This window comes from Thamnophis sirtalis, unplaced genomic scaffold, assembly GCF_051295495.1.
Source record: "Thamnophis sirtalis isolate CommonGarterSnake01/CBP01778 unplaced genomic scaffold, rThaSir2_p1.2 scaffold_9, whole genome shotgun sequence".
NCBI classification, from domain to species: Eukaryota; Metazoa; Chordata; class Lepidosauria; order Squamata; family Natricidae; genus Thamnophis; species Thamnophis sirtalis.
The window spans coordinates 74,980,190-75,003,033 of NW_028261389.1; the positions used below are offsets into that span (position 1 = coordinate 74,980,190).

The 22,844-nt window shown below is 43.5% G+C and overlaps 2 protein-coding genes across 3 annotated transcripts in view; one reads left to right on the forward strand and one right to left on the reverse strand.

Annotated features, from left to right (window-relative positions):
• Positions 1-1,909: 1,909 nt before the first annotated feature.
• On the forward strand, positions 1,910-15,945 carry PSMC2 (proteasome 26S subunit, ATPase 2). The gene is made up of 12 exons (XM_087722292.1): positions 1,910-2,081; positions 4,090-4,127; positions 4,672-4,753; positions 6,051-6,150; positions 7,080-7,211; positions 7,745-7,817; positions 7,937-8,032; positions 9,384-9,548; positions 11,546-11,633; positions 12,827-13,029; positions 14,763-14,859; positions 15,609-15,945. Exons 1-12 carry the CDS (start codon positions 2,012-2,014, stop codon positions 15,764-15,766), a joined length of 1,302 nt encoding a protein of 433 aa, XP_087578418.1. The 5' UTR covers positions 1,910-2,011; the 3' UTR covers positions 15,767-15,945.
• Positions 10,538-22,844, reverse strand: part of SLC26A5 (solute carrier family 26 member 5) — a 51,024-nt gene continuing 38,717 nt past the window's right edge. The window contains exons 18-20 of one of the 2 annotated variants that reach the window (XR_015697630.1): positions 21,861-21,915; positions 19,732-19,961; positions 10,538-10,758 (exon numbers count right to left, since the gene is read on the reverse strand). Coding sequence is in view for 1 of the 2 variants with exons in the window: in XM_087722290.1 (XP_087578416.1) it covers positions 19,831-19,961; positions 21,861-21,915 (186 nt within the window). In the remaining variant the exon portion in view is untranslated. Of the gene's footprint in view, positions 10,759-17,410; positions 19,962-21,860; positions 21,916-22,844 lie in introns of those variants that run through there. The other variant, XM_087722290.1, reaches the window with a different exon arrangement.

Here is a 22,844-nt window from a genome sequence, read left to right on the forward strand (position 1 = left end):
TTACATTTTCTCTTTTTTCTCTATATTCTTTCTCTCTCTTTTTATTTTTCTTTCTATTTCTATTTTTCTTTCTTTCTTTCTTTTTCTATTTTTCTTTCCTTCCCTCCCTCTCTCCCTCTCTCTCTACACACACAAACACCTTTCTATTTCTTTCTCTCTATTTTTATTTCTTTCTCTATTTCTTTCTCTTTCTTTCTCTATTTTTCTTTCCTTCCTTCTTTCCCCCTGTTATCTTTCTATATGATCTCTCTCTCTCTACACACACACACACACACACACCTTTCTATTTCTTTCTCTCTATTTTTATTTCTTTCGCTATTTTTCTTTCTTTCCTTCTTTCCCCCTCTCGCTAGCTTTCTATATGATCTCTCTCTCTCTCTCTTTCTCTTTCTACATACATATATACATACACACACACATATATCTTTCTATTTCTTTCTCTCTATTTTTATTTCTTTCTCTAGTTCTTTCTCTATTTTTCTTTCCTTCCTTCTTTCCTCCTCTCGTTATCTTTCTATATGATCTCTCTCTCTCTACATACATACACACACACACATATCTTTCTATTTCTTTCTCTCTATTTTTATTTTTTTTGCTATTTTTCTTTCTTTCCTTCTTTCCCCCTCTCTATCTTTCTATATGATTTCTCTCTCCCTCTCCCTCTCTGTTTGTGTGAGTGTGTGTGTATTCTTTCTTTCTATTTCATTCTGTTTCTTTTTCTATTTTTGTTTCTTTCCTCTCTCTTTCCATATATATTCTTTCTCTTTGTCTCTCTTTTTCTTTCTCTATTTCTTTTTCTTTCTTTCTCCTTCCCTCTATTTCTCTCTCTCTCTGTATCTCTCCCTCTTTCCCCACTGGAAGAGTTTGAATAAAAGCAAAAGGAGGAAAAATAGGGGGGGGGGGGGGAGGAGAAGGAAGGAGAGGAAACAATGGATGGAAACAAATCAAGGAGAAAAACAACCTAGAACTAAGGAGACATTTCCTGACAGTTGGAACAATTAACCAGTGAAACAAATGGCCTCTTGAAATTGTGGCTGCTTCATCACTGAAGGTTTTCTAGAGGAGACTGGACCACACTTTGTCTGGAATGGCGTAAGGTTTCCTTCCTGAGCAAGGGGTTGGACTAGAAGACCTCCAAGGTCCCTTCTAACTCTGTTATTATATATCTTGAATACTTAAATATCAAATTATCTCTTGTACATACAGACACATACATACACACTAGTATATATGTGTGTACACATATACGATCTATACAGTTTGTGTCTGTGTATCTAGAGATAGGTGTCTAGATCTCTGGGTGTCACACACACGTCAAGGGGAAAGCCAGATTCACTTCACACCCAGGTTCCTAATTTGACAACTGCAGTGATTCACTTAACGACTGTGGCAAGCACAGTCCTAAAATGGGGCAAAACTCACTTAACAAATGTCCCACTGTGCAACATTAAATGTTGGGCTCAATTGTGTTCTTAAGTCTAGGACTACCTGTATACACTAATACATATGTATTTACATGCAACTATATAATTGTGTTCTGTGTCTCTAGATACAGGCTTGTACAGGGTTGGACTAGATGACCTACAAGGTCCCTTCCAACTCTGTCAATCTGTTATTGGTTACATTATATAAGCAAGGGAAGCTCTGAAAGGCATTGATGACTTAAAATATGAAAACGAAAGAGCACAATGCGTTAATAAGATATCTCTCTGTAGGCACACAATCACACTCATTTCTTCTTCTAATTAAATAGCACAACTGCCATTTGTCCAGGGAAAGGGGGGGGGGGAGAGGAGGAAGAGAAGGATCATAGAGTAGGTCCGACCTCCATTTGCTTCCCCCGCGCGCTGCTTCCGGCGGGACGTTTCCTCCCAGTCGCGGAAGGAAAGAAAGGCGAGGTGCTGCGTAATGCAAGAGCTGGTTCGGGAACATCTGCGCATGTGCATCCGAGAGACCGAGGAATAAACCGGGTTTGGCTATCGGGGTTTGAGCCGTCCGTTGGGAAGCCGCGATGCCGGATTATTTGGGCGCCGATCAGCGCAAAACCAAAGAGGAGGAGAAGGAGGACAAGCCTATCCGTGGTAAAGAGCCTCACTCAGGCGTAACGCGTAACCGGGGCTCCTTTATAAGGCGGCTGCGTTCACACGACTCTATTTTATAACCGGGTCGGGTCCATAAAGATGCATGTACGGCAAGCTTGCTTGCTTGGGCTGCTTCACGTGTGGTGGGAAGCCAGTCGGTGATTCGGTTTCTTGGAAAGTGGGTTGAAATAGCCTAAACACGGGTCTGGCGTGTGTTGTGTGAATGCGGCCAAAGAGGCTGGATAATGGAAACACGCGTCTCCATTCATCCAGACGCTTTGGCGGGGCTCCTTCCGATCATGCCAGTCGCTCCAACTGTGATTTGCCGGCTAAGCTGAAAAACGAAAGGCATTTATAGAATTAAATCCGTGTTTACTTTTAACTCTTGTCCTGCAGAAGGAACTGTCAACTCCGTTTAAACCTTGTTAGAGTTTGGGTTGGATGGTAGTTCAAAACTGCATCATGGGAGAAACAAAGCTAGACAGAGATTGGGACGTACAGCATAATTTTACTGTACTAAATAAAGGAGAATATTTGTAGCTCAGGGTTGACGCGAGGAATCCTTGCTTCTCTCTGAGCTTGGTTGTTTTCCTGCAGACGTTTCATCACCATACTAGGTCACATCATCAGTGCTAGATAGTAGATAGATAGTAGAGATTGATAGGTGATGGATAGATGATACATGGATAGGTGGATGTAGAGGAAATAAAGGAGAATATTTGTAGCTTGGGGTTGACATGAGGGGTCCTTGGTTTTCTCTGCTTGTTTTCTTGCAGACGTTTCATTATCATACTAAGTAACATCATCAGTGCTAGATAGCAGGTAGGTAGTAGAGATACATGATGGATATGTGGATAGGGAGGTGGGTGTATGGATGGATAGATAGATATAGAGGTAATAAAGGAGAATATTGTAACTAAGGGTTGACATAAGGTGTGCTTGGTGCTCTCTGAGCGCTTGTTTTCTTGCAGATGTTTCATCACCATACTAGGTAACATCATCAGTGCTAGATAGTAGGTAGATAGTAGAGATTGATAGGTGATGGATAGATGATACATGGGTAGGTAGGTAGATGTGGAGAGAGAGAGAGAGAGAGAGAGTGAGATAGAGGCAATAAAGGAGAATATTCTTAGCTCAGGGTTGAAATGAGGAGTCTTCGATGCTCTCTGAGCTTGGTTGTTTTCTTGCAGACGTTTCATTACCTTACTAGGTAACTGCATCAGTGCTAGATAGTAGTGGAGATGGATAGATGATGGATAGATGATACATGCGGTAGGTAAGTAGATAGATAAGACAGACAGATAGATATAGAGGCAATAAAGGAGAATATGTGCAGCTGAGGGCAGACACGAGGGGTCCTTGGTGCTTTTCTGAACTTGCTTGCTTTTTTGCAGACGTTTCATTACCATACTAGGTAACATCATCAATGCTAAATAGTAGAGAGATATAGGTGGTGGATAGATGATACATGGATAGGTAGGTAGGTAGGCGATAGACAGACATAGAGGCAATAAAGGAGAACATTTGTAGCTTGAAATGAGAGGTCCTTGGTGCTCTCTGAGCTTGCTCATTTTCTTGCAGACATTTCATTACCACAGTAGGTAACATCATCAGCGCTGATGATATTACCTAGATTGGGCCATGAAACATCTGCAAGGAAACAAGCAAGCTCAGAGAGCACCAAGGACCCCTCATAATTTTATTGTCTTGGCAAAAGTGAGAAGATCTCAAGATGCTTAAATAATGTAAAAAACTCTGTTTTGTTTGCCATTAGTAGAGCATATTTATTTATTTTTTAAATTTCCAGCGGAGGTAGCAGGTCAGTCCTCACTAACTGAGTTTAAATGTTCAATGATTTTTGTTATTGTTGTTCTTTAAGGTTGTATGAGTACTGATGATAAAATGGACTGACTGTAATAATCTGGTTTTCTATTGAGAAACAAAGTAAAACGTCATTTCTTTATTTTTCTAAACTCTCTCTGTAAACTCTCTCTGTTATGTCTCTCAGCTTTGGATGAAGGTGATATCGCCCTGTTGAAAACCTATGTAAGTACTCCATGTAGCATTTCCAGCATTACTTTAAGAACTGGTCATAATGAAACATTTAGGAAGCATCTGCATTAAAGAAATTGATACAGTTTCTAGAGGAATATTCACATTCATATTTTCTAACACTTTTTTTTTTGGTAACTTTAATTGAGAAAATGCTTTATGGCCTTTTAAAGACCCGATTTTAATTTTTAAATATGCTTTGGTCCACTTTCTATCTTTAAATGCATAGAGTATTGTCCTCAGTGTATTTTTTATATATACACACAGAGAGAATTGTAGTTAAAAGGGAAAAGAAAAATTAAAAAAGACAGTCTTTTACTAAGAAAAAATAATTAAATATAGTCCAAAGTTTCTTGCAGTGAGTTTCTGGTTGATACATGTATGATCAGAAACAAACATTTGTCAAATATGTTTTCTTTGTTCGTTTTCCAACTTCAGAGGTATAGAATATTTTCCTCTGAATTTTCTTTTATACATACTTTTGTGACAGAAATATTCCTCATTTCCCTCAAACTCCGTCAATCTTTTTCAAATTCAGGGCCAGAGCACCTACTCGAGGCAAATCAAACAAGTGGAAGATGACATTCAACAGTTGCTTAAGAAAATTAACGAACTCACAGGTACTTCTTTTTTTAAAAAAAATATTTCTTTTATAGTGCTTTTAGGAGCAGTAATCTATCGGATGCTGGCCTGGACGGACAGTCCCAAGTGCTGAATTTCCTAAGGGTTAGTCTGTCATTTGTGTCAGAAAAACTCACAAGGGGGAAGGAAGGTTAAAGAAGAAAAACTAAAAACAAATGAAAGTATTTCTTCACCTGCCCAGTTCCGAGAACCCACAAATCCCACCCGTGGCTGGCCCCGCCCACCCCTCCCCTCCCAGGAGTCTCCACGCGGCCCGTTTGGGATGCCAGGTACCATATTTTTCAGAGCATAAGGCGCACCGGACTATAAGACGCACCAAGATTTTGAAGAGGCAAATTAAAAAAAAAAAAAAAAAACGTTTTTGCACCTTGCAGACCTCCCAAGTCACAGACCTTCTCTGGCGTGGAGAGCTGCCAGGCCGATATCTGCAAAACTTGGCAAGGAGTCTTAGTCACGAATCAATGAAGCGAACTAATTGTCTCCTGCAAACTCCACTCCCCTTTCGCTCCTCTTTTATTTCCTTTGGGAGGGGCCATTCATTCTCCACTTGTGGCCTTATTCCCAAGTTAATCCCTGCTCTTTAGCTGTTCCCTTCGTCTGGCAACTCTGCGCATGCGCACACTGGGAACAGGCTCCAGCTGTTCTTCTGCCTCACTGATTTCCGACTCCGAAGGCAGCTGAGAACTGCCATACGGCCCTGGCCCCCTCTCTGCCTCCGACACAGAGCCCTCATTAGAGCCTTCCCCAGACTCCAGGACTGGCCCGTGTTCCTCCCCAACCTCCTCACTGTCCGAGTCTGCTGTCAGCTCCTCTGACGGGCCACAACAGCAGGCACCTACCTGCTGCTCTCATCCAAATGACAAAAGCAGCATCATGCCATAAGCTCCGCCCCTTTGGGAATGTGTGAGTGACATCGCCACAGTTGCATAAAAGGGGTGGAGCCTATATGCTGCCTTTTTTTTCAGATTGGCCCTTTCCACCCATCCTTCTCCCCACCATCGCTTTTGACCAAGGCTCTCCAAATTTGCCCATTTTAAGGCTTGAGGAATTCTGGGGTTTGAAGTCCCCAAGTCTTTTAATGTGGGCAAGTTTGGAGACCTCCCCCCTTCTTTTGACCCTACTCTAGCCCTGACTTTAAAAGAAGATTTATTTCTGTCCCGTTTGAGCTGACTTACAAGTTGTAAATTTGCTGCAGTAAGCTAATGCTTGAATATATATTGTGTTGGTTTATATGGCAAAATGGTTCCTTGTTTCTTTTGTTTTTTCCCCCCGTAGGCATTAAAGAATCAGATACTGGCCTGGCACCACCTGCCCTGTGGGATTTAGCTGCTGATAAACAAACTCTTCAAAGCGAGCAGCCGCTACAGGTGGCCAGGTATATCATTACCACATAATAAATAACAATTTTTTATTCAGTCAGTGATTTAGCCAAGCTCTTATCAAAAGGAAGAGCGTTCAATCCTTTGTGTATAACCCTTACTTCTTGTTGAAGAGTGAAATTGTTTTAAGTCATCATCTCCTTTTAATGACCCCCCATAATCCCTTGCGGGTGGAGTCTGGGCAACTGAATGGAGCTGAGTATTTATTGGCCAGATGCCCTTCCTGTCACCGATGGGGAGTTTTGTTCAGCAGATATATTCTCTTAGTCTCAGCTTTGCTCAGAACAGCTTACTGTCAAGACTGATTCGCATTTTCACCTACGTTTTTGCTTCGCTCACAGTTTAACAATAACGTCTGTGTGTGTGTGTAATGGGAGGGTGGGAGAATGGTATCCAAGCATCTGTCGGCTTCCATGAGACATTGCCAGCATCTCAAGGACACACCGAGTAGATGTCCCAGCGTGGCTGGCTGTTTCACATAACAAAATGAACAGAAGTGATTGGTGGACTTAATGGACTGTGAGTGGCCCATAGAGAAAACGGGGAATTAACTATGCTTGCTTTTGCACAGGAAACACAGAGCTGGTTTTGCTTCTTCTGTGCCAATGTGGTTTATTCAGTAAAGTTTTATACTCTTGGTAAAAAATAATGTCCCAGGAGTTTCTTTTTCTGGATTCGCCAACTGGACAGTAGACACTTACCTCCTGTGACGATAGCTTTAATACTGTCAAACATGTACTTATCCCCAGGTCCTTAGAAAGGACTTGATAGGTGCTCAAATATGCCAAATCCAGTCTGAACACCTGGCTGACTATTGCAACGAACCATTTGAAGAAGAATAAAAACCGGCTGTGAATGATACTTGGCTGAATGCTGGCAGGTTGAACTGGATTTGTTTTACCGACTCCTTTTCTCTCTGAATTAGGTGTACAAAGATAATCAACGCGGATTCGGAGGACCCCAAGTACATTATCAATGTTAAACAATTTGCCAAGTTTGTGGTGGATCTCAGTGACCAAGTGGCCCCCACCGACATTGAAGAAGGAATGAGAGTGGGGTGAGTTGGCTTTACTCTCCCTGGGATTGAACCAGTTACCGTCTCCCTCTGTTTTCTTCTGCTCATTGGGGTGCAAAATGCAACCCAGCTCTATAATTATTGAAACATCTAGCTGGAACTGGCAGTCATTTCTATAAGCACCGTATAGATCCGAGATGGCAAACCTATGGCATGCATTTCTCCGGGCATGCGAGCCATCGCCCATTGCTGTTCCGGGTTCCGGTGTGCTGGTCAGCTGGTCTTCATATGCGCGAGAGTGCCGGAAACTGGAAGAGCAGCCGCCAGGTGCGCATGCATGTGCCAGGAAGATGATCTTCTGGTTTCTGGCACACGCATGGCCTCTGGCCAATTGGTCTTTTTGTTTTGGGTGTTACTTGGAACCTGGATAGATGGTTTGCCATTCAGTTAGTTATGTTCTGTTAGTATGTCAATATTCTGCATGCCGTCATTTTCTTAACATGCCAGAAGGATGTTTTGAGCTTTAAAAAAGACATATTCAAAACAAGCGTTTTTTTTTCCATTTCTTTATGCAGCGTGGACAGAAACAAATATCAAATCCACATCCCCCTACCTCCAAAGATCGACCCGACGGTGACTATGATGCAGGTGAAGACACCTCTTGATTCTTCTTGGTTTCTCGACAACTTTCCCCATCGGTGGTTTTTCACCCGGAAGAATCTGCGAGATTTCCGACTGCCTGACGGACCTCTTGTTTTCTCACGCAGGTGGAGGAAAAACCGGATGTCACGTACAGCGACGTGGGGGGATGCAAAGAGCAGATCGAGAAGCTGAGAGAGGTGGTGGAGACCCCCTTGCTTCACGTGAGGATGAAACCTTTTTTGTTCTATTTTAAATTGGACTACGCAATAAACTCGGCTTCGGCCAGCCGAAAGGCGTAAATTGTGGGTGCGCCTTCTGCATCTTGTTTATTGGGCATCTTTAGAAGGCCCAGTGGCTTGTTCCTCTCCAGTGGTGGTATTCAGGCGGTTCGGACCGGTTCAAGTGAACCAGTAGTGACGACCTGTGGGTGAACCCGCCCTGGGCCCGCCCCGGCTCTGTGCCATCCTATTTAACTACATTTTCTCTAAGCTGCGCGCATGTGTGCAATCCCCGCGTGCAAGCAAATCACGTGCACGGAAGGCTGCGCACATGTGCAGAAAGTGTGCGAGCGAAATAACATGCACGTACACCCACATTTTTGGTGCGCAGTGAACCGGCGGTAAAATTGTGTGAAACCTACCTCTGTCCCTCTCCTAAACAAAACAGGTTTAGATGCCAAGGTTGGTGGCTGGCTTCTAATGTTGGTTTGCAAGGAGAATGAAGCTAAAAGCCACTGCCAACCATCTTTAATTCTAGGCATTTTTTAATTGAGCGATAAAGTAATGTAAAATACAAAGTACAAAGTAAATAGGAAAGCAGTGGGGAGGGAAAAGGGAAAGAGAGGTGAGGAAAGAGAAGGGAGGAAAAAAGAAAAAGTAGCATTGACTTCCGACTTAAGGAAATCACTCCCGTTGTTAAGCAAATCAGACTTCCCCCATTAAATTTGCTTGTCGGAAGGTTACAAATTGTGATCACCTGACCCCCCTCAGGACAGTGCAACCGTCATAAATACGTGCCAGTTGCCAAGCACCCAAATTTTGATTATGTGACCATGGGGGGGAGGGGGGATCCTGCAACGGTCAGAAGTGTGAACGGTGGTCATAAGTCATTTTTTCCCCATGCCGTTGTAACTTTGAACAGTCACTAAACCAGTGTTTCTCAACCTTGGCGACTTTAAGTCCTGTGGACTTCAACTCCCAGAATCCCCCAGCCAGCATAGCTGGCTGGGGGATTCTGGGAGTTGAAATCCACAGGACTTAAAGTCGCCAAGGTTGAGAAACACTGCACTTTAATGAATGGTTGTGAGTTAAGGATTACCTGTAGGTAAGATTTTTGCCAACTCGGTTATTCCATCTCTTTAAAAATGGAAAAGGTTTGTGACCCTTCATTGATAGCATTTCAGTTAATAACCTTACGGCAGTTTTTGGCTCTTTCTGGCAAGCTCTCTGCTCCGGTGTATTGGGTGGTAGAAGCCAATGATGGAATCGTGACCATTCTAGAGATTTTAATCTCGATTCTTTGGGTTTTTTCTCTCTCTCTCTCTTTTTCTCTTTTCTCCCCCTACGATTACAGCCCGAACGATTTGTCAATCTTGGGATTGAGCCTCCCAAAGGCGTCCTTCTCTTTGGCCCACCTGGGACAGGCAAAACTCTCTGTGCTCGAGCTGTCGCTAACAGGACGGATGCCTGCTTCATCCGAGTGATTGGGTCTGAGCTGGTGCAGAAATACGTGGGAGAGGTAATGGAGAACACCAAAGGAATACCTTGCAAGCTGGATTCTGTTGTATTTAATGCTTGGCTATGTTCTGGCCTTGGGTTCACCAAATCACGAAGCAGACTCCTTGTCCCGACAAAATGCCCTTTTTATTAAGCGAATGTGAATTCCTCTCATTCACATCCAGCAAGTCCCGGCAGTCTTTCAAGGATAAATTTATAACCACAGACCTTATCAGGCTTGGAGAGCTGCCAGGCCGATATCTTCCAAACGCCACGCTGTACCAGAAAATACTTAGCAAGGAATCTCGGAGAGTCGCGAACAAATCTTCACACTAATTAAGCAAACTAATTGTCTCCTGCAAACTCCACTCCCCTTTCGCTCCTCTTAATTCCCTATGGGAGGGGCCATTCACCATCCATCTGTGCCTTTGCTCCCGAGTCGGCCCTTGTTCCTTAGCTGTTCCCATCTCCTGGCAGCTCTGCGCATGCGCACATTGGGAAGAGGCTCTAGCTGTTCTTCTGCTCCACTGATCTCTGAATCCGAAGGCAGCTGATAACTGTTGGATGGCCCTGGCCCCCTCTCTGCCTCCGACACGGAGCTCTCATCAGAGCCTTCCCCGGACTCCAGGACTGGCTCATGTTCCTCCCCAACCTCCTCACTGCCTGAGTATGCCACCAGCTCTGCTGGCAGGCCACAACGGGCTACTCTCTCAATCAGCGTTTCTCAAACCTTGCCTGTTTGGTGGACTTCAACTCCCAGAAATCCCATGCTGTCTGGAGGAATTCTGGGAGTTGAAGTCCACCCATCTTCAAGCAACTAAGACTGCTCGAGATCATCTACATCTTTCTGTTTTCTCACTGGTGCAGAATGTTACATGTCCCCTATTTATAGAATGTGATTTTGTTTCGGTGGATTTTCCCTCCCCCTTGTCTGCTCTGTTGCATGACTGAATGAGGAGTGCTGGAACATCATGACAATGATAGTTTTTGAACACATGTACTCAAAACCGTATTTATTAAGAAAAGTGTACATGAAAATTCCAACCTGTGGGATGCCTTGCCTTCAGAGGTCGTGGGTGCTCCATCACTGGAGGTGTTTAAGAAGAGTCTGCGGATAGCTATTTGTCTGGAATGGTATGGGGTTTCCTGCTTGAATAGGGCGTTGGAGTAGAAGACCTCCAAGGTCCCTTCCAACTCTGATGATTGTGATCTTCATGTTGGATGTGGGGATTCTGAAATAAATACAACTTTATGTTTGGAAATGATCTCAAGCAATTCCATTGGTTCAAGTAAAATAATGTGGGATCCATTTTTTGAAATTGTAAGTGGCATAAAAGATCAGGCCACAGACGAATATATATAAATATAAATATAAATATAAATATAAATAATATAAATATAAATATATAAATATAAATATATATATTTAAAGTCACAACCCCTGGTATGCCCAAATATGGGAGGAAGATCACACTTCCATTCTCTGTCCTTCGGCTCGTCACAAGAGACCATCCAGACAGAAACCCAATATTTTTTACTGTTGCCTTTTTGTTACATTTGTTATATTTGTGCTGATAAATAAATAAAGGGAGACTAGTATAGATCTATTTCAAGCTATTTAGCTCTCATCAGCTAGCCATACCCTTGCTGGGAATCGAATCGAGCACAGGTTTGATTCCCAGCAAGGGTATGGCTAGCTGATGAGAGCTAAATAGCTTGAAATAGATCTATACTAGTCTCCCTTTATTTATTTATCAGCACAAATATAACATTATATATATATATATATATATATATATATATATATATATATATAATCATCTATATCTATATATAGATATATCTATATATCATCTATATCTATATCTATCTATCTCTATCTCTATATATCTATATCTATCTATCTATCTATCTATCTATCTATCTATCTATCTATCTATCTATCTATATATCTATATATCTATATATCTATATATCTATATATCTATATTCATGTTTACCTCCTTTCTGGTTTTATAGGGTGCTCGAATGGTTCGGGAGCTGTTTGAAATGGCAAGGACTAAAAAAGCGTGCCTCATCTTCTTCGATGAAATTGATGCTATTGGAGGTTGGTGTTGACATATATTTCTTCAATTCTTCATACATTTTCTGGGAGATGACCAGGCTGAGCCCAAGAGAGGAGTTGGAGGCATCCTAAGTCATGAGTCCCTGCACACCCATAAGAGATCTCAGTCCAATGCCTCTCTTATCTCCCGCTCTTCTTCCCTTAACAGTCGCTTGGCCACATTCTTGTAGAGAACGTAAGCTTGCAATAAATCTTCATGCTGATTTGAATTTCTTGAATCTCTTGGACACATTGACTGTGATTCTTCTTTGTTTTTAATGATGTAAATAAAACTCTGCTTCTGTCTACAGAGATTATCAGTCATCCATGTCATGGTTGTCCCAAAGGTGCTTTTTAAAGAGGCAACTGGACTTTTCTGGTTTTTCTTTGGAGACATTTTGCTTCTCATCCAAGAAGCTTCTTCAGCTCTGACGGGATGGTGGGGAATAGAAGGATTTATATGCCTTGCAGCTGGTCATTTGCATTTTTGGAGCGTCGTTGAAGCGACCCTGAGGACACAGATAAACCTCCAAGTGGCTTCAATGACTCTAAAAAGAATGCAAATGACCAGACTATAAATCCTTCCATTCCCCACCATCCAGCCAGATGAGAAGTGAAACGTCTTCAAAGAAAAACTGGAAAGTCCAGTTGCCTCTTAAAAAAGCACCTTTGGGAAAACTGTTGCTTCCTTTCCCCTTCTCTTTCTCTGGATAGCTACCCCCTGGTCTGATTTTAAAAATATCCTCCCCCAGATCCAGGCACCGTTCACATGCTTCGCTCCAGCACCAGTCTCAGATGGTCATCGGTTGTCCCAGCTTTGTGGCAGCCATCTTTAACTTTGGCTGCCTCTTCTGGTGGTTGAGAGGGAAAGTGAACCAGGGGGTTCCAGGACAGCTGCGACTCTCCTTGACCAAAAGAGGGGCAGGGTGCCCCTCTTTGCTTCACCACCCCTACAGGGTGGCTTTGGCCCCTCATGGAGCCCACAAACAGGAAAATTCAGCACAGGGAACGGAGCCCCGTTCTCCTGTGTCTGAAAGGTGCCGCAACATCTACCGCTCTGATTTGCTCTTAATTCATCTGTAAAATAACCAGCACCAGCAATCGGTGTCGACAGTGTAGGATTAAAATCTTGCCTGGATTTTAGTTAACCTCTTCAGTCAGGATATCGTTCTAAAGTGCTTGTTTTTAATTTTTAGGTGCTCGCTTCGATGATGGGGCCGGAGGAGACAATGAAGTCCAGCGCACAATGCTGGAATTGATCAACCAACTCGATGGCTTTGATCCGAGAGGGAATATCAAAGTGCTGATGGCAACTAACAGGCCGGATACCCTCGATCCAGCATTGATGAGGCCTGGAAGATTAGATAGGAAGATCGAATTTAGCTTACCGGATTTGGAGGTTTAGAATGCTTTTATTCTTAAATAATAATGACGTTGATGACAATGATGAAGAATAGTATACCAATACAGGTAGTCCTCAACTAACGACCCCATTGAGTCCAAAATTGATGTTGCTAAGAGATGTTTGTTAAGTTTTGCTCCATTTGACGAGTTCTTGCCACCTTTGTTACATGTGAACAACCTGTCAGGCATCCGAATGTAAATCTCCTGTCCATGGAGGCGGTGTGTGTGTGTGTGTGTAGCAGTCATATGTGTGAAAAACAATCATGTCACTTTATTTCGTAACCTTGAATGGTCACTAAATGAACTGTTGGAAGTTGAGCACTACCTGTATATTTATTAGAACGGAGTAACTTTGAGTGAAAAAAGACTTTTCATATTAACATCTCTGAGCTGTGCACCTCGTAAAAAGAGCAAACTTAGCATTTCTTTTCGCATTCAAAGGACAAATTTCCTCAAGATTAATGGTGGGCATTCTATGTTAGGTGTGAGTAGTTTGAGCTTGTCTTTCTCTCTCCCTCCGTCTTAAGAATCTTGCACAAGTCTGAGGTAATAAGAGTAGAACCTGTCATTGGTTATTTATTGATATCCGTCTTTATTATTACAGGTAGTCCTCGATTTCCGACTGCAATTCAGCCCAAAAATTATATTGCTAAGAGAGGCATTTGTTGCCCCATTTTATGACTTTCCTTACCAATGTTGTTAAGTGAATCCGTTGTTAAGTTAGTAACCCGGTTGTTAAGTGAATCCGGCTTCCCCTTGATGTTGTCAGAAGGCCGCGAAAGCTGATCATGTGACCCCCCCAGGACACCGCAAATGTCATAAATATGAACCAGTTGCCAATCCTCCAAATTTCGATCCCGTGACCATTGGGATGCTGCAACGGTCATAAGTGTGAAAAAACTACTTTTTTCAGTGCCGTTGTAACAACAGTCACTAAATGAACTGCTGTAAGTCGAGGACTACCTTTATTCCAAATAATTCAAGGTGGTGAACATCTCCAATACATCCCGGTGCTCTTATTTTCTCCACAATAACTCTTGAGGTAGGTTGGGCTGAGACAGAGCGATGGGCCCAATGTCACCCAGTTGGCTTCATGGCTGAGGCAGGACTTGAACTCACAGCCTCCCACTTTCTAGCCTGGTGCTTTGACCCAACTGGTTCTCACATAGTTGTTCCACATACCCCCCACACTCATTCACCCCTACCCACATCTGATTTTCCATTCTTCACTTGCACACAATCATCAATTTTGTCATTTAATAACCCCATAATCCCTTGGGCAACTGAATGGAGCTAGCAGAATGTTTACTGGCCGGATGCCTTTCGTGTCACCAATACGGAGTTTTGTTCAGCAGATATATTCTCTTAGTCTCATCTTTGCTCAGAACAGCTTACTGTCAAGACTGACTCGTATTTTCAGATATAGTCTCATTGTGCCCAGAAAGAGAAACATCTGCCTGTACCTAGGATCGAACTCACAGCCTCCCGATTGTGAGGCGAGAGCTCCCCCTCTAGGCCACCGCACTACTCATCCTCACTTGCACACAACGGCATGCTCAAAACCCCTCTGTCTTGCTTTTCTTGGGAAGAGCAGGGCAAGTCGTCTTGATCTGAGCCAGGAGAACCTGCCTTGAAGGGAGCTCAACATTTGCTAAACCCCTTTGAGTTCATGTATGCTTCTCATAACCAAATCCTGGTTCTTTTCTTTTCTTTCTCTTTTTTCTTTAGGGAAGAACTCATATATTCAAAATCCATGCCCGTTCCATGAGCGTTGAAAGAGACATAAGGTTCGAATTGCTGGCTCGGCTGTGTCCCAATAGCACCGGTAAGTTAAACGTTAGCAATAGCACTCAAGACTTATATACCGCTTCATCGTGCTTTACAGCAGGGATCCCCAATTCCCACTCAGTGGAACGGCACCGGTCCATGACATGCCAGCAACAGGGCTGCCTGTGGGATGCATGCAGCAGCTAAAGCCCCGCCTCCCCCCAGAAAAACCTGTCTCCACAGAACAGGTCCCCCAAATGTTTGGGGGAATGCACTGCTTTACAGCCCTCTCTAAACGGTTTACAGAGTTCTCATTTTAACCCTCTTAAAAAAGCACCTTTGGGAAAACTGTTGCTTCCTTTCCCCTTCTTTCTCTGGATAGCTAGACCTTGGTCTGATTTTAAAAATATCCTCTCCCCCAAATCCAGGCACTGTTCACCTGCTTCGCTCCAGCACCAGTCTCAGATGGTCATCGGTTGTCCCAGCTTTGTGGCAGCCATCTGTAGCTTTGGCTGCCTCTTCTGGTGGTTGAGAGGGAAAGTGAACCAAGGGGTTCCAGGACAGCTGCGACTCATTTACAGGGTTCTCATTTTACCGTCCTGGGAAGGATGGAAAGTTGAGTCAATCTTCAACCGATCAGGATCAAACTCCTGACAGTGGACAGTTTGCCTGCAATACTGCACGCTAACCACTACGCCACCATGGCTGTTTTCCTACCGTTATAGTTTTTGTCGGTTGCGCTCTCCCGTGCTTTGTTATTAAGCTTCATGTTGTTTTTAAATCCCATTTTTTTTATTCCCTCCCCAGGTGCCGAAATCCGCAGTGTCTGTACAGAGGCGGGTATGTTCGCTATCCGAGCAAGGCGAAAAATTGCCACCGAGAAGGACTTCCTGGATGCGGTGAACAAAGTCATCAAGTCCTATGCCAAATTCAGCGCAACCCCGCGATACATGACCTATAACTAAGCTTGGATCTTTCAGATGAGCCTCAAGACGACAAGTTTGTTTCTGCTGAGTATTGCGTTGTAGCTGGACCTAGTAGAAGCTTTTTTTTAAAAATGACATTCCAACTTACGTGGTTGTCTTTATTAGTGTAAACATTTAGCTTTATTGTGATATTCAATAAAGAGATCCAACTCCCGGCTTTTAATGCTTCTTGTTTAATTTACTTTCTAAATTGCGCCATAGTGGCGCAGTGGTTAGAGTGCAGTACTGCAGGCTACTTCTGCTGACTGCTTGCAATTTGGCAGTTCAAATCTCACCAGGTTCAAGGTTGACTCAGCCTTCCATCCTTCCAAGGTGGGTAAAATGAGGAGCCAAATTGTTGGGGGCAATAGGCTGACTCTGTAAACCACTTAGAGGGCTGTAAAGCAGTAATAAGGCTTTTGCTATCTAAACATAGTGGTTAGAATGCAGTATTGCAGGCAAACTCTGCCCACAGTCAGGAGTTCGATTCTGACTAGCTTAAGGTTGACTTAGTCTTCTATCTTTCCAAAGTCAATAAAATGAGGAACCAGATTGCTGGGAGCAATATGCTGACACTATAAACTACCCAGAGAGGGCTGTAAAGCACTGTGCAGTGGTATACAAGTGTAAATGCTATTGCTATTGAGCCACAGTGACTCAGTGGTTAGAGTGCAAGTACTGCAGGCTACTTCTGCTGGCTGCCATCTGCCTGAAATTTGCCAGTTCAAATCTCATCAGGTTCAAGATTAACTCAGCCTTCTATCTTTCCGAGGTTGGTAAAATGAGGAGCCAGATTGTTGGGGGCAAGAGGCTGACTGTGTAAACAGCTTAGAGAGGGCTGTAAAGCATATAAGTCTTAAGTGCTGTTGCTACATTTGCTAAATCAAATGTAAATCTCTTAAGGTTTAGATTAAGCTTCAGGCCAGGAACACTTTTGAGAAGAGTACAATGGTGCCTTGGCCTACAGCTTTCGGCACACAAATAATGGTACCCAAGATGGTTCTTCCAGCTGGTTTGAAGACTAGAGTATTTCATGCTGGAGCAATGAAATTAATTTTTAACAAAGGAAGAAAGTGAGAATGAGAAGTGAAGAATTGGAATAAGGCGGCACTGTATCCTGGTTGGTGGCTTTATTAAAAGTCTGGGTTAGCCAACCTTAGCAACTTTTTAAAGACTTGTGGACTTCCAACTCCCAGAATTCCATGCTGGCTAGGGAATTCTAGGAGTTGAAGTCCACAAGTCTTAAATGTTGCCAAGGTTGGACACCCCCTGTTGGAAACAATGAATGTGTCAGGTTTCCGAAAGATGCCCCAATTGATTCATGAGCCTCGAGCCAAATTTCAAAAGAAAACCAGTCATTTTGGCAATACCTATTGCAGTCAGATCTAAGCCTCATTTGAATTATAGCTGAACTTTACCTGTTCCTTCCATCCCTCCAGTCTGTGTCATAAATCACATTCTCCAACGAGGTGCACCCCTCCCAAGCCTGCTGTAGTAATCTGAGATCTGGACTCTAGCGAAAGATATGCATGGAATGCGCTCCCCTCCATTTTCTCACCATGGGTTGACAAGGCTGAAGCAGTGAAGGCCCAACATACTATACATTTGTTACCATACCAATGAATGAATTGGCAGAGGGAAATGTCAAGATTTGCCTTCTTTTTTATTTAGAGGTTTTAACTTTGGACTCGTTATCTGAAAGAAACGTCTGGTTATAAAATGCAACAGGTCCTTCGCCAGAACGGGTGGTCGATAGAATATATTGTCCTCAGTGCAGTCACTCCCACAAAAATGTCAAGCTTTTGCTAAAAACTCCCCGAATGATTAACCTGTATATTCACAGGGTATTTCTATGTTCACTCTAGCAATTTGCATAAGCGGCAAAAGGGCCACAGAGGAGTCCCACATCCTTTTGTACAACATCGCTAAGAAGCAACTACGAAAGTGTGGGGGTGGCCTGAATAACTTTCATTTCTAGAAACTTCTATTCAGTTGGCAAGGTAAAGATTCCCTCCCGTCTCTAGGGGGCGGTGCTCATCTCCGTTTCAAAGCCAAAGAGCCAGCGCTGTCTAAAGACGTCTCCATGGTCATGTGGCCAGCATGACTCAACGCCCGAAGGCGCACGGAACGCTGCTACCTTCCCACCAAAGGGGGGTTCCTATTTTTCTACTTGCATTTTTTACGTGCTTTCGAACTGCTAGGTTGGCAGAAAGTGGGACAAGGAACGGGAGCTCGCTCCGTTATGCGGCGCTAGGTATTCGAACCGCCAACCTTTCTGATCGACCCGCTCAGCATCTTAGCTATTGAGCCACCATGTTCCTCTAATCAGTTTGCAAACTGATGCTAAATGAAACAGCTTTTGATGGAAGAGTCTTTCGGCTATCAATATTTCAGGCTTGCTTCAAAACAATAGATAATGAACGCACGCTTGTAAACAGCCTGCAATAGATACATCAAAATCCCCTGGTTTAAATGTACCGAGGAAGAAAACCTGTTTATCTAATAATAATAATATTATTATTATTCTAAAACAGGAGAATAACAGTTTGGCAACGTTATCAGGAAGGCAGAAACTATTTGGAGAGGGGAGGAGGGGAACCTCCCTGGATGCTTAAGGCTTATTAAGTATGGTTGAAGAAATCGAATTATCTGCTCAATTCCTCCATTCGAAGTCTTTTATTTTCGGCTGCTTCGTGGCGCCAATGTCCCAACCCTGTTTTTTCCAACCTGAGAGCACTTTTGAAATAAAACTTGCATAGGGCTTCCAGCTGCATTCTAGTCAACAAAAGAGATTTTTAGGGAACCAACCGCTGGACATCATCTTTTTAACAACCTCATAATCCCTTGCGGGGTGGAGTCTTGAGCAGATGAATGGAGCTAGCATAGTGATTACTGGCCGGATGCCGTACCTGTCGCAAGTGCGGAGTTTTGTTCAGCAGGTACAGTCTTCATTGTGCCTCCACCGAGGTTCGAACTCGCAGCCTCCTGATTGTGAGGCGAGAGCACCACCTCCAGGCTACCGCACCACTCCAACCAACTGCTGGACATAATGGGACATAAATTGCGATGCTTGTTCACCGATTCCCACATTGCGTCGAGAGTTGACTCGAGAAACCAACTTCCTCGGGAGTCAAGTGATGTGGGATTTTTAGAAGAGTCTTTTTTTTGTGTGTGACTTCATTCAAGATGTGTCAGTGCGCAGAAAATACATCCAATGGGATCCTCTTAACGCCATTTCTTCCATTTTTTTGTTCTTTCCAGACGACTCGTAGCTTGCTGCAGTAACTATGCCTAGTTAGCTTTAGGTGTAAAAAGTAGATTTTGGGTACTAGGCTTTTTTCTCTCTCTCTTGCCTAACTAGTTGCACTATTTATAGTCTTGTTCATTCCCAGCTAATTTTAAATACACCTTGCTTAAGGTTAAGCATTGGGTCAGTACAAGGAGCCTCCTTTATGCGAAAACGATCTATTACTCTTGATTCATAATCATTTATAAAACGGAGCTAAAGTCCTCGTGGTTGCAAAAGAAATGTTTATCCTTAGTAGTTTCATCGAACGAAAACCCACTGATTTCTAGATCGGAAAATCCGGAAACACAGCTTGCATTTTCAAGAGCAGCACTATCATACACACAACACCACAATTGCACCCACCCCATCCACCCAGCTCTGCCTTCCACACACCCATCTCAATTCTTGCACGGAAACGCGCTGTTAAAATAGCAGCGTGTTCATATTTTCTGGCCCGTCCCTCGAAAGAAAACGGGCCAAAACAGAAAAAGAAGACATATCTTCCCGTGCTCTACAAATATTCGCGTTTATCCCACACGCCCCCCCAACAGCTTGTGGATTTCCGTGAAAAGGTAACAACATTAGAAAGGATTAAGGCTTCGGAGGTCTTCAGGCCGCGGGGCTGGCAGGGAAATGCGGGCTGTTGGGGGTGTGGGTGCAAACACACACACCTTACCCGTAGCTAGTGGCTAGTCTTCGGCTCCGTCATCTGTGCAAATTGTCTACGGGAGCCCTTTGGAAATAGATCCAACTGGTTCAGGGGTGGAGGAGTGAGTTAAAGATAGGTGGAAGAGAAGCCCCTCAGCTGGCTGGTGAGGACAGCATCGTGAATGCTCGGAAAGAACAACTCTCGTAAGGATGCTTTCTCGAAAAAATGCAGCTTAGCAAGATTGTCCAAAACAGAACCTGGTGAGAATAATACAATACATATATATATATTGTGAAATATATATACATACATATACATTTGTGTAGTATTTGTGCTGATAAATAAATAAAGGGAGACTAGTATAGATCTATTTCAAGCTATTTAGCTCTCATCAGCTAGCCATACCCTTATTGGGATTCGAACCTGGGCTGTATTGCATAGTAGGCAGATGTATTAACCACTTGAGCCACAGGCTGTCCTCCGTATTCTTTAAATATATACATACGTATACGTATACGTATACGTATACGTATACGTATACATACATACATACATACATACATACATACATACATACATATATATATATATCAGGCATGTATATGATATCAAGAGTCAGGTATCCATTTAAGAGCCCCCTATACAAGTAGTCCTCGACTTATGACCACAATTGAGCCCTGGATTTTGGTTGCCAGGTGAGACATTTGTTAAGTGAGTTTTGCCTCATTTTACAACCTCTTGTGCCAAAGTTGTTCAGGGAACAATAGGGGTGTCAGATAAGATGATAAAATAAGGGCTATAAATATTAAGAAAGCAGTTTATAAATTGGGGGCATTTTGATGCTTTGGTTATATTTTCACAGGACCACAAAAAAACCCCAATATAAAATATTTGATGAGGAAATTAAATGAATTTGGGACTTTGGCAGGTTTCAGAATAAACAAACAGAAAACAACAATGCCGATCAAGAATATGTCTTCTCGGGACAATGATATATTGAACAAAAAATCAAGTTTTAGGATTGAGAAAAAGGTGAAACACTTAAGGGTTATGTTGACAAAGTATAAAACTGTTTCAAAACAATTACTTCCCTCTTTGGAAGGATATTAAACAAGTTTGAGTTTGAGTTGAGTTTATTATATTTCTATGCCGCCCTATTCCCCGAAGGGACTCAGGGCGGCTCACAACCAAGTCAGGGGGGAGGGGGTACAAATAAGAAAAAAAAAAGAACGCGAACAAAACAATACCACAATTTAAACACTCAACAACCATACCATTCGAGGGTGGGACAAAAACTCATTAGCCCCAGGCCTGTCGGAACAGCCAGGTTTTAAGGGCTTTGCGGAAGGCCTGGAGGGTGGTGAGGGTCCGAATCTCCACGGGGAGCTCGTTCCAAAGGGCCCATAAAGGGCCCACCCATGAAGTGGTGTAAGGTTTCCTGCCTAAGCAGGGGGTTGGACTAGAAGACCTCCAAGGTCCCTTCCAACTCTGTTATTCTATTCTAGGTAAAATATATATTTATAGGTAAAGTATTTATTTATAAGTACAGGTAGTTCTCAATCTGCGACCACAATTGAGCTGAAAATTTCTACTGCTAAGCGGAAGAGTTACTGAGTTTTTTCTCCATTTTGCAACTTTTCTTAACACAGTTGTTGAGTGAATCACTGCCGTTGTTAAGTTAGAAACACGGTTGCTAAGTGAATCCCCATTGACTTTGCTTGTCAGAAAGTCGCAAAAGGGGATCACACGACTCCGGGACATGGCAACCGTCATAACTGTGAGTCGGTTGTCAAGCATCCAAATTTTGATCACATGACCATGGGATGCTGCAATGGTCTTAAATGTGAAAAAGAGAACTCACTTTTTTCAGTGTTGTAACTTTGAGTGATCACTAAGCGAACTGGTTATAAGTCAAGGACTACCTGTACGAAGAATGCACACATATAATTCCAGTTCTTCAAGGAATCGCTAATCCTACTTGGCGTGATGTAGGACCTCAGTTGGATTAAACAACGTGGAGGACTTCCACCCATCATATTGGCTAGGTAGAAATTCAAGGGTAGTAATTTTGGAACACATGAAGTTGAGGAAGACTAGATAAAACGTTAATGTCCTAATGACTGCGGTAAAATTTAACCCACACTTCTCCGACTTACCGTTGCAGGTAGTTATATAAACGGAAACACCAATTTCTTCATATTCTTTTATGATCTGAAACAGGGAAGAAAATAAACTTTCGGTTAATATTTCTCGATGTCTCAAAGCTCATCCATTCCACCCCTACCAATCTGCTATAAAATTCACTCTTAATAGTTGATTTCCAGTTGTCCTAGAAATATTCAGAAGGAATACAATCAAACACAATGCTAAATCTCTCAACCTGTCTTGCTTCCCCTGATGCCCCTTGGGACGTGGCTAAAGACGTAGGAGAAGAAGTGGCGGAGTCTCGGGGCGGAGTCAAAAGAGGAATCCGCCTAGAACCGTGATGGCGAACCTATGCCACGCATGCCATAGGTGGCACGCGGAGCCCTCTTTGTGGGCATGCAAGCCGTCGTCCCAGCTGAGCTCCACCGTGCACGCATGTGGAGCCTCCTGTCGGCCAGCTGTCTCTGTCGCGCATTTTTGTTCCCAAGAGGCTTCAGGGAGGCCTGCTAGGCCCAAAATGGGGCTGGGTGTGTGTGTGTCGTACCCTCCCCCCGTGGCCCCCTTTTGCACCCAGAAGACTGCAGTGAGGCCTGCTAGGGCCAAAATGGGGCGCGGGGGGGTCACCTGTGCATGCGCGGGAGGGTGGGGGAGCACATGTGCGCATGCGCAGGGGTTGGGGCACACAGGGGGGTTGTGTACGCATGCGCAGGAAGGCAGGGACATGGGAGGTCTTGCGCACGTTGCATTACAGGTGTGGGCACAGGCACAAGTGCTGTTACACACGCACACATGCGCTTTCGGCACGCGATGACAAAAAGGTTAGCCATCACGGGCCTAGAATCTCTACATAGTCATAAGTGAACTAAGTCCCTGGACCCTTATTTAACTCTAAGCAGGTGCTATGGTATATGTTGTGGCCCAGCAGGAGCCGTTGGAGCTGCCACCAGACTCCGACAACGAGGGGCCCTATGAGTCGGCTTTGGAGGTCCCTGGAC

Bases quoted from the DNA above. Each gene is read 5' to 3' on its own strand.
- PSMC2 (XM_087722292.1), top strand. From the start codon at position 2,012: ATGCCGGATTATTTGGGCGCCGATCAGCGCAAAACCAAAGAGGAGGAG. The intron at 4,128-4,671 runs GTAAGTACTCCA...TTTCAAATTCAG, and splicing joins TCGCCCTGTTGAAAACCTAT to GGCCAGAGCACCTACTCGAG. The intron at 6,151-7,079 runs GTATATCATTAC...TCTCTGAATTAG, and splicing joins CAGCCGCTACAGGTGGCCAG to GTGTACAAAGATAATCAACG.